The sequence below is a fragment of the Varroa jacobsoni genome, unplaced genomic scaffold (genome assembly GCF_002532875.2).
Source record: "Varroa jacobsoni isolate VJ856 unplaced genomic scaffold, vjacob_1.0 scaffold_815, whole genome shotgun sequence".
NCBI lineage: Eukaryota > Metazoa > Arthropoda > Arachnida > Mesostigmata > Varroidae > Varroa > Varroa jacobsoni.
The window spans coordinates 96,909-112,863 of record NW_019213717.1 but is presented as its reverse complement, the minus strand read 5'-3'; the positions used below and the strand labels follow the sequence as shown (position 1 = coordinate 112,863).

General features: G+C 40.1%; 2 protein-coding genes across 2 annotated transcripts in view; both read right to left on the bottom strand.

Annotated features, from left to right (window-relative positions):
* LOC111264039 (follistatin-related protein 5) overlaps positions 1-4,762 on the bottom strand; it is a 46,040-nt gene extending 41,278 nt beyond the window's left edge. Inside the window, exon 1 of the mRNA XM_086969931.1 lies at positions 4,044-4,762. The gene's annotated coding sequence lies outside the window, so the exon portion shown is untranslated. The remainder of the gene's footprint in view (positions 1-4,043) is intronic.
* A 10,019-nt stretch (positions 4,763-14,781) lies between these two features.
* LOC111264045 (U20-hexatoxin-Hi1a) lies at positions 14,782-15,890 on the bottom strand. Its single transcript, XM_022839629.2, has 2 exons — positions 15,723-15,890; positions 14,782-15,439 (listed from the first exon to the last, which is right to left on the bottom strand). The coding sequence occupies exons 1-2, from the start codon at positions 15,750-15,752 to the stop codon at positions 15,194-15,196; spliced, it is 276 nt and encodes a 91-aa protein (XP_022695364.1). The 5' UTR covers positions 15,753-15,890; the 3' UTR covers positions 14,782-15,193.
* Between the last annotated feature and the right edge of the window lie 65 nt (positions 15,891-15,955).

Genomic DNA, 15,955 nt, shown 5'->3' with positions numbered 1-15,955 from the left:
TCTATCCACTTTTTAATAAATATGTTTGCATAGTTAAATTCTGTAGATGAAATTTGGTTGGCATGTGTAGAACAACCGTCCTTTCTTTCTGGGTTCTTTCAGTAAAAAGAGGTCGGTAACTACTTGTTTTCGACGTATCAATCTATCGTTCATGTTTTTCTGTGCTCCTATCCTCAGTTCCTTGGTTGCATTTCTTTTACACCGGCAGCTGTTTTTGTCCTTCCATCGTTACCTAATCAAATCTCAGACGCCACCCACTAACAGCGTATTGACCTTTTTCTATCTATTTTTGTTTCCACCGCAGTATTTCCACTCTCTTCGCTTTCCCAGCAATAAGGCGTTCCGGGTGCCTTTTTATGATTAGGAAAGAAATTTTCCACAAATAAGATTACAGTTTTAGGTGTCGATAGTTGAACGGCTTTAAGAATAACCCTATCAAAAATATTCGAATGTGTTGTAGAATGCCGAAAAGCGCCAAATCATTCATTGGAGACATATTTCGCTGCACGGTAGCAGCAAGACTAGCGGCCTTTAGCGGGCTAGATGCATTTTCTTGCAGAGCACTCTGGTGCAATTACGTAAGCCATTGGACCCGCCCATTTTACTCGTGACCTTCTATCTTACGGTTATCTTACTAAACCTATTAATTTCTTATCTGCTGTTAAGAAATATGCCTAACTATCAACCATGAAGTAACTGAAATTAAGAAGTAGATGGTATTGGAATTAAAGAAAATGTGATGTTTCATAAAAGTACTTACGCTAGATCTGCTGATTTATCTAGTAACGACAATATCATAGATCAAAATCACCATTTAAACCAGTTACACCAAATGTCCTCTAGTACACGCATTCTTTCTAGAATACGTTTTGTATTATTAAAATACGGCAATTTTAGGTGGAGCTAAAAGCTGCGTTGCTATTGAGAGCCTCTGGTTACAAGTCACAAATAGTTCTCCTTTGACAGTGAGTGCGTAGTGAGGCATACGCACTGCTCAGAAATCAATTAGATAGCTTCCACTTGACACGAAGACCATCTGCTCTTAGTTTGCTTTTTAGTTGGCAGCAAAGCAGAAGTATAAGTGATAGTACGAACATATCTGCTGAGAGACAAAACATTTCAGCAGCACGAACCAGTAACATTCAGTAACCTTGTAACTTTTGCATATAGGTTACCATTATAGATCTATACGGCTTACGCTAATTTTCTCCCAGCCACCCCAGCCACTCCCTTCATCGTGCTAGGGCGGACGCCCGCGAGTTTTTGCTAATATTACCTTCAGTTTGTAGCCATCTACTGTTGCGTGACAAGTCCGAATTGGCGCAAGGTTAGCCCCTAGAAGGACGCGATGGAGCGGCGGCTCACCTAATACAGGTAAAAGTGCTGATGAGGAGCAGTGATAGACTTGAGCTGTTTATTGTTACCTATCCTAGTTGACGTGGATGATGATGATGATGATGACAGTTCATGTCTGCTATTTTTGCTTTCAACGCGTGCAACACTGCGACTAATGTATTTGCAAGCCTTTTATTCGAGAGGTGACGTGTTTTTATCGGGATTAATAAAAACTCACATTACCAACGAGAGCCCTAGGTGGTGCCAAGATCATACTCGGGTGTCTAAATAAGAAACGTGCGACACACTGGAGGTCCGTTACCAGTTACAGATCTAGCAAAGTTATTTCTATCAACCAATTTCAACGGGGCAATCATTGTCTACAAATTTCCTATTCGATCATTTAATCTCTAGCGAAACCTCACTCTGTTTTTAACGGTGAGTCGTGACGAGTTGATGAATCGATCGAGGTAGCAGTATCGACGCCCTGACCAAAACGCCCTCTGCAAACGTCGTCAGTCATCTTGCGGCCGTTCGGATATTCATGTCAGTGAGTTGATTTAAGGAGAAGTTATGAAATTATCTAAGAACTCAAAGTAAGCCCAGTACAGCAGATAAAACAAAATATCGAACATTTCTTCTGTAAACAGGGGACTCAATACAAACACCGAGTATAACGATGCGTAATCAAATTTGTCACAAAAGTACAGTTTAATCTAGCTTGAATTCCGCTTAGTCAATCTATAGACAAGCTAAAATAGAGCAGTGCGACAAACATGATGTAAGACATGGATATCTCATGAATAAGCCCCAGTATTCTATAATATGCACTATTATAAACGACAAGCTCAATATACAATGTAATATTTTTAAACCTTGGTATAGCCGCTTTTGAAAATTGAGGGTTTAATATTAATATAAGTGTAAGTACGCACGCAAACACTATACACAAATGATCTCTCTCAGATCTCGATCTTGTCCTTCCCACAGGTGTTGCACCTAGAGCGGCGGTGCCCATATAATTACACAGTGAACCACAGAAAAAACAGGACCGAATCGCCACGCAACCATGACTTTTATCAATAAGATACTGCTCCTCACAATGCGTTTTAGAAATGACGGACATGGATAGGGTCCACAGATTCGCCGTAAGTTAAAACTAAGTACGCGCTCTCTGGGTTTCATTGTAAGCTCTATGCCAATCGGAACTTTTATGAATTAAACCAATTGAGTATATATTTCAAATGCAAAGAAGAACGCGATATATACTGCACCTCTTGATGCTTCCATGTTAACTGGCTAGGAATACCTTAATCACCCCCCAAAAAATAGATTGTTTCTGATCTTTAAAGAATTACTTACGAGAATCTGTTAATACGAAATGTTATTGCACATTAGTCTTTGTGATTCACCTGATGGAGGCGAGTACATTCTGCCAAAACTGAACGAGAAATACGGTTCAGATTCTACTGGGCTATAAGCTATCGTGAGGTGTTTCCAACATAAGGCTTTTAAGGAGTGGCTTAATAACAGGAGACTGCCTTTCTGCTGAGGTACATTGATGGGATTCTATTCTATAACGCGTCGAATATACCTGAACATTAAGTTATAGACAGTAAACAAATTTTTAAAGAGTTGTAATAATATTTCATTCGTCGGTAATTAATTATCGCAATAACGAGTGTCTCTGGTCGTTGAACCGAAAAGTACGATGCGATCCCACAGATTTACTAGCCACCAAGTTCCAGCACTCGAAGCGGCGATCACGTATTAAAGAATCTACATGTCGCAGAACAAATGTAAGACACGATTATAATTCAATGAGATGGAAGATGGGTTTGAAAGGCGTAGCAGGGATACGGGGCTAAGATGTGGGGTGCGTCTTTAATCTGCACTTTAGGGTACATGAAGACAACGAAAAGGAATTAATTCTAGTAGAATTCTGCGCTGCGAGAAGGTTCTGAGTTGACTATTTGCCATACAGTAGTATAGATGTGTAGTTTCATATATAATACTGTCGATTTAATCTGCGTCCGTGACACTATACTGTGAACAAGGGCTCCCGCGGATTTCCGTGAGCAAATAACGCCATAACGGGTTTTCACTTTCTCCTGTCCGCTAGGAGATTGACCCAGTTCACCCCGTTGCATTAGAGGCACGATTGACTGCTAAATCCCTTGGATATATGATTGGTATCGTTTCTTACCAAATATGCTTAGCTGTGCTGTACAAACATACAATAAGAAACGTTTAGTTCAACGAACACAGTCATGTAAGCTGACCCATTTTTGGTCTGCCGAAGACTATATCTAATGCACCTACACATTATCTTTTCGCAAAGGGCATGTACTATCCGTCAGAACTAGCGCGCAATCTAATTGTTTCAATATTAAGTTGACGCCAGCTGGCAGAAATGCCGAGTTAGCTTTTGCACATTTTCATAATCTCTGACACCTAGCTATCGTCGCCTCGCGGAGAAGCATTCACAGACTGTATCACAAATGTCGAACGCTTAGACATCATACTTATGTCTTTACTCCACGCTCTTTTCCTAGAACCGCAGAGCGTATAGCCGGTCGTCGGATTGTAATCGAGTCCCAAGGAACGAACGCACAAAAGTGCTTTGCTTTATATTTAGAACGACCGATCATGTTCTTGTCCGTAGCGTCTTATTCTGCTAGCCTATTATTGTCTACAAATGCACCTACCTTAGTTGTGTATACCGCCCACTACTGTCGGTCGTTTGGAGACGTCGTGGCGGGTTGCTTCGAACGTATCCTGCACGGAACTCGAGAGTCTGCTATGATCAGGCACTGTCCGTTCGTTACTTAGTTATGTGTCTCTGTAAGAGCCTGCTTTGAATTCTCTCTCTTTCACTCTTCCTGTCACTTCACGACGTTTCGTGGAAGGGTCGCCAGTGTAAAGCAAGCTAATGGTTGACGAACGGCCTTGCGCGCTTCAATGCGCGAGCAGCGCTACAACAGGTTTTTACTTTTTCGCGTTCATTAAAGAACTGTCCCAGTTCGCCCTACGCTGTTCGACGTGAAGCAAAGTCCTTCTTTCAACAAGGCAATCACTACAGATTCACTATCTACCACCGTATCCAGATAGTTAACTATAGCACGTTGACGAAACTCACCGCTTTAACCATGTGGTATTTATTTTGTATCCTGGACAAAAACTCTAACACAAACGAGTCTCACAGGGATAAGCTGCACCACTGCCAATCATCGAGAGGTGACGCTACGTATCCAGTTGTTGCTGTATTGACGCCAGTCTGAAGTGCAGAACTGGTGGTATTTTAGAGTAGACACAGTGGCAGCAGCGCTAACTGCTGGCGACGGCTGCAGGGGGCCCTTGATTGTGATAGTAATCCATGGAACGAACACGCGACGTGGCACAGAGCATAGGCTGCTCTCTCTTTCCTGAGGGGGGCTAGACACAAGTGAAGGCGACCACATCGATTACGCACACTAGAGTCTTCATTCCCAAAATGGCCCCCAGACAGTAGCGCCCTCTGCTCAGGCCGAAGGCCGTATGCCCCTACGGTCTGTGGTGCTCCCTAGCGGGTCGTCCGGGAAACGATCCTTCTGTGTCTCTCAGCGAGGACAGATTGCCCCGCGCCATCTGGTGGGTTCGTTCTACGGCTCAGTAAGCAGTCGCTTTCGAGCGTGTACAGGTAGCAAGCAGCAAGCCGTATAAAGATAAATTAAATAGAACATTGTACAATTCTTGGAACGAACGAACGAACAAATGAAACACTAAAATATACAGATAGTCGCTTTCTTACGGTATTGCAGTGCTTTAAAATCACCACTACGAGAGTGGTGCGTACCGTTAAAATACATGCTTTGAAAGAAAGGGGTTTGTTTGTAGGTTCTCACGGTTTCTAGGAAGCTTTGCTGTTAGCACTGGCAAAATTTTTCTATGACACACGAATGAGAATGTTTTTAAACCAGTTACTTAGAGAAATATTGTACTCATTTCTGCACATTAATCAACTTTGACGAGCAATAATTATGCTAAATGTGTGCAGCGATTTATTATCTTTAATCGTAGATAGATTTTACGATTGTTGCAGAATCCCAAATTACTATGTGTTTACTAATCCATGAAACGTTAATATAATGGTTGTAGGGAATATTTCTACGCTTAAAACAGGATAGCATCGACTATGGAACTAAGTTACATTTTTGTTGGCGAATACGCATAATTACCTTGATTAAAGTTACGTAACGTGCATATGTATTGAGTAACTGGGTTTGACCGAGCGTACCTTCGCTCTCCCAAAAAAAAACCGTTGCTTTAATTATCACTGCAATATCAATCTAAAATCTAATAGTCACACGACAAATATCCGAAAAAAGTGTTCATCGATGGAACTACATTTTTGTTATATTTTCTAGTGTTCTACTGAAGTACCTATCCTAATCGAACAAATGTAAATCTGCTTGCGTTTTTTTCTCGCTGCATGGCCTCCATGTAGGACATCGCTGTTGTCGTCGGCGTTCCCGTATCCTCTATCTTTAACCTCATGAGTAAGCATGCCGAGGTGGGTTGCTCGTAAATGGAACATTAAAACTTATGAATTAAGCCCATCTAAAAGCTCAGTACAATACGTTTTTGGCTATAGATTAGAAGTTATTTAACCGCCAGACTCCAATGTTCAAGTGTGTTGTTGAATGTAGAAGATTCCGCGAAGCCAATCATAATTACTATTTTGTTAGAAGTAACTGACACTGGATATATGCTGAGAGAACGAACACTCTGGTGGTTTTTCCATCATCTGGCTGGAATTTTTTCTTTATCGCGATGGTATTTTCAGTCCTTGCAGCCGTCTGTGGTACTAACAGAAGTATGTTTTTTCGTTATATTTGCAAAAAAATGCTCGGAAGCTTACCACAGAGATTACCTAACCAATAACCACTACGTCCAAGTTTTTCGTACAAGTTAGTAATTATGATTCGGCTACCAACAAATATCAAGAATCGTTATGATGACTGAGATAGGTTTTTGCGACCGCTCCTTCCAGAACAGTGGTAGAGATTAACACAAACAGGAACCTATTACAATGACATGGTACGGTCCACTTGGTCTTTACAAGCTCTTAGGAAAAAAATGTGAAAGTTGGTATTGCTTCGTCAATAAACCGGCTGTTCTCAAACGACGTAAAAGGAACCCTCCTGTAACTCTTTACTATTTGATCACCTTGGCCGCTAATCGGCTGTAATCTCTGTCAGCATTATCTCTATCGTCAACGGATTTACTGAGTGGTGTATACGTATATGCTAATGGAACTGGATCTGTACTGATATCATGACAAGCTAGTTTATCACAATAACCTGACCCCCTCTGTATTGAAGAGGGCAATGCTTTTAGGCACCGTCAGACGGAGCGAGAGAGAAAAGGAAACTATACTACGTTTCGATTCACGGCTCTCTCCGGTGTGTGATCCTATATGGATCTGTTTAAAGGTATTCGAGTCTTAGTTAATTGAAACGTTGAACTTTTCTTATATGAATGTGTTGCGTCTAATTCTCAGTATGTGAAAATTGAAAGTTGCTAATCTTCACACCGTCCATACAGCTGGATGAAAAAAGAGCTTGTTTTTTCCACAGTAAAGGTAATTTTGAACTCATATAATATTTCCATCGATGGTAAATCTCTCTTCTCTCAACTTCGAGACATTTCTGCGACCATATCATGAGAGCAGATCTCGCTTGCATATCCTCTGGGTTCTTTTTAAAATCTTCAATTTCACGAACCACGTCGGTTCGTGCGCTTCGCGAGCGAAGAATAAACAACCATACATATAACGAAGAACGTCTACGCCGGTTCGAGTTTTTCCAGTTTTCACCTTGTCATTCAGCACGCAACTACTTGATCGAATATAATAGCAATCTTAATCATCTTATTTCGGATGCAGCTCAAAATTAACTAATATAAGATAGGAAGCTGCGTTTATAGAAGGCCACTCTTGTCATGTGGCCTAAGCCTCACGCGATCGACTTTGCGGCTTAGTCAACTTATATTCTAAGGGCTCTTATTGCCGTCTACAGAAGACGTTTGTCTTTTCTGCTGAATAACTTATCGACTTGTTTTTTCTCGTATACCATTTCGCTGACAGCGATGGTCTTCAAGACTAAAATAAATTACGAAGACAACCGTTGTCGATCCCAGCTGTATCGATTGTCCAACCTATCTTGAAGGTGTTCGCTCTTCACCTGGACCAATCGCAATGAGGCAAAATACTCTTATGAATTATGCAGTTATTAAAGATACGTAACCAACTCAATAGCACTAGTCAACAACGAAGTATCGGCCGCTCGGGGCGTGCTTACCCTTATGTCGCTATATCCAAGTAAACGGGTCATTTACATTGTCTAACAATGTGAAAGTACAGGAAATCCTGCATTTTTATGCTCCTGAAAATTGCAACATGCCTTCGTTTCCGACATAAGGAAAAGGCGGTCACATGAAGTTCTTTGGGTCCTCATTGAATCATCTACAAAAGAAAAACTAACAGCGAAGTGAACACCTTTTTTTGAAGTAACTGACTTTCGCACAGGAACATTAGTAGAAAGAAAGTTAAGGCTCGATGGGCGGCAACGTTTTTTACATTGTCACAAGTACGCTATAAGTGGCTTGCAGGGCCGTTCATGTAAAAATGTTCTGAAATGTAAAATAGGCATAAATCTCAGATCATGATCATTCAATGAAAGATGTATCAGGTGTAAATCCAATTTACTAATCACTTCCTTCCAAATACATTACAAAAAATGCATATGTTTACTACTAGTCTATAGTAGCTACGTCGGGTACGATTCATTGTCTATTCGTATAACATTGTCGGACAGTGCGAACTGCCACCAAATGTGTTCGACCCTCTGCGTAAATCAATTACTCCGAACCTGCATGGGTGCTTTCCAGTTAAGCTTACACTTAGGTTTAAAGTCCTCCTTCATTTTTTGGGTAGACTGATCACTTCACTCACAATTGCAAGTTTCAGCACATATATATTGTCGATATTATCACCATTGATATGAAAGAGAAAGCCCTGCACATCTTTTGCGAGTGTAATATTTATACGAATTTACTCTTTTAGTTGTTTTACTTATTGCAAGGAACTCGCGCGCTTTTGAAGGAACTCACAAAAAGCAAATGTTTTTTTTTTTTTAAATAAAAATTCACTTTGAAAACCTACATTATCTTTATCTTCTCTCATAACAAGTAAACAATATAATTCGTACATACATTAATGAAATTAAAAGATCAGATTTTCGTTTCAGATACCAATAAGCTTCTGGCTGCATTCGTACACTTTGCTCCAAGAAACAAACTGTTTACTTACTGTTTCCACCACAAATAGTTTAATAGAACTTCATCGCTCTCGGCTATGTCCGTGGATTATTTCAACTAACCTTTTTTTTTTTTACTTTCGCCTCCGTACGATTCCTCTTCAACTTCATTAGACGAGAAAGAGGAAGACGTTTCGAACACGAATCAGCGATCAGCCGCTGGTTGTCTGCTCTTTGTGAGAAAACAGATAATTCGGTCGTCTAAATTAAGCTGGAAACATATCTAACCCGTTTCAATCATGACCACTCAAGGGAGGTCCTGTATCTTACAGTACCCTTTGACGCACTGTGTATTATAGAACAGAGTCACACACGATTAAAAAAGATGATTTTTGATGTTTATATATCTGTGATGACGATCATTCTAGCAGCGCTGTTAGAGAACGCGTTTCTAGAGGAGCTTATTCGTAGCTACGAAGTTTAAATAATCTTTTCGCGCTGCTCTGACCTTTATTGTCCTACCAATTATCTATCAAAATAAACCAAATCAAACCGACCTTCTTTCATCTACAAGATTGTTTGCTTTTCGTATTATAAGAATATTAATAATTTACTTTGCTAATGAATTTGCAAGCATTTTCTGATTAAGTCTACTTTATCTTGTTGTCTTAAAAGTACGCTTTGACTACTCGGCCTCTTCGTGATCATATGTTTACTTTGCAAGCGATGACACCAAAAAAATAACATAAGATACGAAATTCGATTCGTAAGGCCATGCGGAACGTAGACATTTTGTTTACATCACCAAATCTACAGGAAAAATTTAAAAAAAAAAGAGCCAATTGTATTTTGTGACGTTCCTGGAGCTTCATGGTAAACTATAGTACTAAAGATATTTGGGTAGTTTCGAGGACTTCTAAGTAATAGTTTCCGTAAATTTAAAACCAGGCACTTGAAGCCCATACTATTTACCCAAGTACGACAGCTGAACATATGTGTCGAGCTACCTGATCATTCACGTAGTTTTTGTTCAACTAGAACGAGCCAGGGCTATCGTTTTCCGCCCATTTACCCTGTAAGGGGTTTTTGCTTATTTGAGGAACCTTACGAAAAAATGAAATTATTTTTTCCCTGCAGTCCTTGAGCAGGCCAAGGTTATTAGATCAAGCTAATTAGTGTTTTGGAGCAAGCTAAAAGCTCAGCCGTTTAGAAACAGCTTGCTTGCAACATTTTTTAGTTAAAGCCGATAGTATATTTTTTTCGAAGAATTGAATTCAGTAGCACGTATTACCCCCAAAAACAAAAGTAAAAAAAAAAAAGAAGAAAACCTCTTCTCCTCATGGTGGTGACTTATTCATGCTCACCTAATTAAATTATGTGAAATGAACGCGGAAACTGCTGAATGTTACGCCCCTCACATAGCTTGAAGTGGTTTAGTGGAAAGATTGCAGTTAATTAGTTTCACCGGTAACGCTCGTCAGATTTGTCGCCCTACTCCAAACAATAAATCAAACATTACGTGCAGACAACGCTTAATATAAAAGTATGTCAATTTGTCTTTAATTGACTTCACATGCCATACACGAACATTCCGTCAAAATGTTTTTTGCAGACGTTGAGATTTGAGCCTGCGTCATGCAAAACTGGTTCATAGTATACCCACATCGCTATATTGTTTGAGATGATCGAAACATTTTGAACCAAGACAGAAAATTACAAGCTTAAGGTAATACAGTTCGCGCGCACTTTATGCGACGAAGTTTACTGCTAGACACGAGTGGCAATTGAGCACCTGTCTCAGCTGATTTAGGCATCAGGTCGACAGGCAATTTTTGTTACAACGAGCTGTCGCCTAAGGTAACCATTATAAATCAAAACTACCGGTAAGATCTATCAGATTTTATAAGTTAACGCCTACAGGTTTATTCATAATAATGATTTTTGCTTTTCGATACTTCTGGGTTTAAAATTAATCTTTTCTGACAAATGGTGACACAATGACGGGTCGACCTTGACAAACACAGAAGTGCAAGCAAGCGACTTGTTTTAGAAACAGCAACGAGTGGGCGAGATTACCCGTTCAGTACTTAAAGGCAGCTAAATGGGTACACTAGTAGTATGTAATCATATGCAAAAATCCCAGTTTCCCAGAAAACGTATTTTTTACATAGTTTAGTGCATTCATTTTATATATGAATTTAATGTAGCTTTGCGTATCTCTGACTATTAAGGTCTACTTTCCGCTTCATATATTGAATCTATTTTATTTTCTACGAAAGCGAGGCTTGAGAGAAGAAGGGAGACGAGTTCGGACACACCTACTCGATATATGTTTATTCTCCATTTATACACATGCGCCGTCGGCATTTTTTATGGGTTTCAAGAGCTTTTGGGCTATAGCAATAGAGAAACGAGACTAGACGCTATTCCATACAACTCTGCCAACGCTACCTGAAACGGCTCTTCCATAACATCACGAAAGAGAGCTGCACCTCTAGTAGCAAATACCTTGACTGATGTCCTACGCTGCCGTGGCGATGCTTCAAGCCGAGCTGGATTGATGCTGGGCGTTGGACATTCCCCATTCTTAGAGTTTCTCTTGGGGCGTTCCTCTCCGTTTGATGGCTCCAGTAGCCGGGATTACCAAGTCCCTGGGTTTTGCCACGATGGATGCAGGGCTGAGTTCTGAGTCAGAAGCCTCCTAACTGCCTTGCCCGTCTCATCCGGTAGTACACATGGCCCAGCTCCGCTTTTCAAAATCCCTTTCTAATGTGAAGAGTTTTCCTCGAAGCCCTGGCAAAGAATGCCAATTCTTTAGAGTAGTCGCCGACTACTCTATATATATACGATCGTCAACGTGTGCCACTTGAATAAACAGGGACGCTCCTTGGCGTTTTTCTGCGAAAGCGGTAGGCATAACTTCCATCACAATAATATCATAAGCAAATACATGATCATATAACGGCAATCCACAGATGTGGATTGATCTATTAGATGCTGTGTGAAAACAAGTACGGGTTCAAGGGTGGACAACGGCTAGTCTACATAACGTAAAAAAAGAAGTATGCCAAGTGTATATACATCCCCGTAATAGTTTAGTGAATAACGTATTTGTTCACAGTATTTGCATCCTAGGGATGTGTTGTGGTCTAGGTTTGGACTTTGGTATATACAGACAGACAGACTTCGCTTCATGCTGGAAGCCAGCGGTCTGATGAGGTTCTTAACGGCGATACCGGACGTAGAAGCTCGAGATATATATAGGTTAGTATAATAAAAAAAAAAAGTCAGATATTACTATTCATTTGGACTTTTATGACTGGAAAATGCATTCTATTTCGCAACTTCCCAGCTCATTTTTGCAAAATTCGGTTTAATCATTCACTTCCAACAATCTGAGTTTAGCCATCGACAAATTTATAATTGAATCACTACACCGATAAGCTAAATGGCGGTGCCACTGCGACTTCACTTCCATTGAGTTTAAAACAACTAGGTGTAATTTCTGTTCACAAAAAAAATACAATAGATCGTTTACTACTTTACATATGCCCTACTAACAAGAACACTCCATTGTATCGCATGGCGGTTCGCCGTCTAATGTAATGACAACGTCAATAGTAAAGCGTTCAGGGTTGTTCTGTTCCAATGTTACCTAGCTTTGTTCTCATCAGACGATCACCTGCGAGCTTTATGAAATGTCTATAATTAAAAAAAATGGCATATCATCTTTCCGATGTTTACTCTTGTTTTATATTCAGAGTAGAACCGCGAACGGGACGCACAATAAACAAGCATCGTACCTGGCTGCCTTCAGTCGTTTTTCAATTTTCGGCCGTCAGGTCGACAGAGGGATCTCCGTAAGCATAATCTGCAGGATGTTTTCTACGGACGAGACTCACAAAGCTAGCAAGTCGATGAGTATATGCGATGACTGGCCAAAAAGTCATTTCTTGGCAATTTCTAGTGAATTCTATCAGCACACACAGTGGTGACATTGAGCAGGCATTGTTGGTTACCGGTGGGGAAAGAAACGACGACTGTCCCGAGAAATGTTAACAACAACAGAATAAAGCTATTTTACTCGCCTCAGACATATACACCCAATGCCCTTCAACCAAGTTCACAGAAGGCACGTGCGACACCAACAGATGAACAAGCTGTAATATGGGATAGAAGGCTCTTTTGAATAATGCGTTTTCTCAAACAAGTTTGAGAGTTTATATAGACATGGGCATTTTCACATCGATGTCCAGCCTGGTTGCTCGGAGGATCTAATCTTTGCATGAACTTCCGAAAGCTAGAGTGAATTTCATTCTTAGATAACGAACTAACCGTATCAAACGACGGTTCAATTACAATACGAGGACGGGTAACGATGATCAAAACCCGGTAATGGAGTATTTAAGTCAGTTCAATCGATCATTTGAAGATAAGGTCGTACACTATGCAATTGAATTTCTGAAGCAGACTAAATTGTAGCAAGAAAGTGTAGTTACTGGACCACTGACATAAAAGAATCCGAAATCTATAACAAAATGACCGGCACGGATTAAGCACGGAAAGCGCGAGGTGGTATTAGGGTGGCTGTACCGAGCATACAGACCAAGCAAACCTGAACCCATTCTAGGTACGATTAACGAAATAACATAACGGTACTTTTTAGCTGCATACTAACCGGTTTTAGATTGAATCTTACAAAAAAGAAAAGTTATCTTTGGTCTTTCAGCACTGAATGATTTCTATTTCTGTATAAGGAATACGGGTGACTTTAGAATTAGTCAACTTCTCGGCGCTCTCAACGTAGTACCAAAACATAATTGATCAGACCTGATTACGTATCTCGGACAACTGCAAACTCAATAAAGTTTGTCTTCATAGAAAAGCAGAATGCTTCAAGTTCATTTTGTTGAAAAGGCTATCTAGCCGACCTGTCGGCAGCTCGACAAGCAACACGCATGTGAATGAATGTGAAATAGTGTCATAAATCAATTATTTTTGGCAATTTGCCGGCTCTCGTAGCTTCTCTTTGGCCGTCGGACATAGGCAAGTTGTATCTGTCAATGCAAACGGAGTGCACAGCCAACCGCTGTCTCATCTCAAACTCATCTGTCGGCGACTGGCAGGGCAAGCTTTCACATTCTCTTATTTCTTTCGTCGTGGCCTTAGAACCAGCATCAGGCTCTAGGCAACAAAGGCCGAGGTGCAAAACTAGCCAGTGCGGGTTCCAGTAACACGGTCGACTATTTTGACAGGGCACGCTTCATGTCTGGATTGTGCACTAAAATTTGCAAACTGCTATATCGCATTTGTTTTACAAGTCCTCTATAATTAAAGTAATAAATATAATTATTTATAATATATGCCGGCACACTAAAGAATAACGCCTGGAGAATTATTGCAGCATTCAATTTGAACCTATATAAATATTGACACTATACTTTTTTTTTTGCTAGAATCGCAAAAAGATCTTTTTCTATGTAGTGACCGAAACTGTTATTTGGATTTTCATCACAACTGTTTGGGCCTTCAAGAGGGTTAGCTTCTAACGCAGTCGATTTTTACGTTACACCAAGAAATAAAAATGAATATACCTAACACCAATCAAAACGGGCTGAATGGCAGTTTTGCAGGGCCCTAATATCGATAAGCACTCCTCAGCTTTTTTGGAAAAGTTGGTAATATAAAGTGATTTTGGCGTCAAGGAGTATCAGACACCTTTATAGAAACTTTTACAAGGTGTGCCAAGGACAGAACGTCACCAACGTATGTTGGTAAAAATTATACAACCTTTGGCTTTTAACCTTTTAACCTTTGGCAAAATAATACTCTCAGTATGAGAGAAAGATAAAGCTGATAGAAATAATATTTGTGATAATTTAAGTAGTTGTCAACATCATCGATGTCTGATCCACATTCATTCATTCATTCATTCAAGTTCAACTGAACCTAGAGATTACCAACTCGTATGAAAATATTCTTTATTTTCCAAAACAGACAGATTTCCAGAACCTCAACATTAAAATAAACTATTAGAATAAATTCAGCTGTTAGAATAAATCTCGCCTCAATGTTACTTGAGATAATTGTATAGCGTTTTTCTTCTACGGTTCTCATTCAATTGACGTGGAAACAATATAGCAGGTAGTCTACGAAAAAAGCAAAAATACCTTTATTGTATCTCCCTTGTTCATATTATCATATATTATGTTTTATTATAGCCAATTATATGTAGGGTTTTTATTATACAACCTCTTTTCGTATATACATCGAAGGTGATCACCTGTCGAACCAGTTCCACCTCTACACAAGATTCGAATACTCAATTTCATTTAGGGATGGTTTCTGGCGTACCAATTGATCTCTTTTTGTCGATAGGTAATTCCGTGCAGCCATCCAAGAGCGTCCCTATCTCGTGTTCCAAACACTTTTTAGTAGTTGTCGAGGCCAGATCAAACGAAACTGAAGTTAAGACCTGCACACGTTTGTCCTGCCAGCAGGATCTTCGTTAGGCATCTTGGAGCTTTGTATCGTCGCTACTCCTTCAAGAAACAGCTGGACTAGCACTGAGGCAATCCGGCGCCGGGTGCTTTCTCTGTGTCTTTGATGCATTTTCCGCTACGAGGCTCGACGCAGCAGCAATATCCACTTGTTGGATGACACTGTAAAGGCATGTAATTTCCGTGTTGGTCACACTGCCAGATTTCCTGACCCAACAGAGCAGGCTGTTTCATATTAGCCCGCGTGCAGGGTCCAATGTGTACATCTGAATCTACCGGTTCCGACAAAAGTATAAAAGCCGCGAGCTGCGAAAAAAACAGTGCAATAAACACAAGTTAGTATATAAGAGTAGATCACTCTAATTTAGTAGACTACTTGAGAAATGGGCCGAAGAATAATTCCTCAGCTTACTTTTAGCGACAAGATGGTAATTGTTTTCACCATTTCCATACTATGTTGTATTGAGAGAATTTTTCTTACACGAACAGTAAGTCATTAAGGTAAGGATTCATCAAGTATCTGCAATTTATACGTATGAAAGAAAATAAACACACGTTCATTCACCGCACAGCTCTAATGCTCACGTACCATAAGAGCAATAACTGTTGCAGTCTTCATAGTGCAGCGGGCCTTAAGGCCTTAAAAACCTTTCTAGAACGAACTTCAAACTGAGCACAAGAGAATGAATCCGTTCTCGTATTCGGAAAGATCTTTCTGACCGCTGTTATTACAAGGCACACTTAAGGAAGAATAAAATTCTTTGTTAACCACAGTCTCATGTGTTTATATACAGACCCAACCAGGTTATGAAAGAAGGTGAG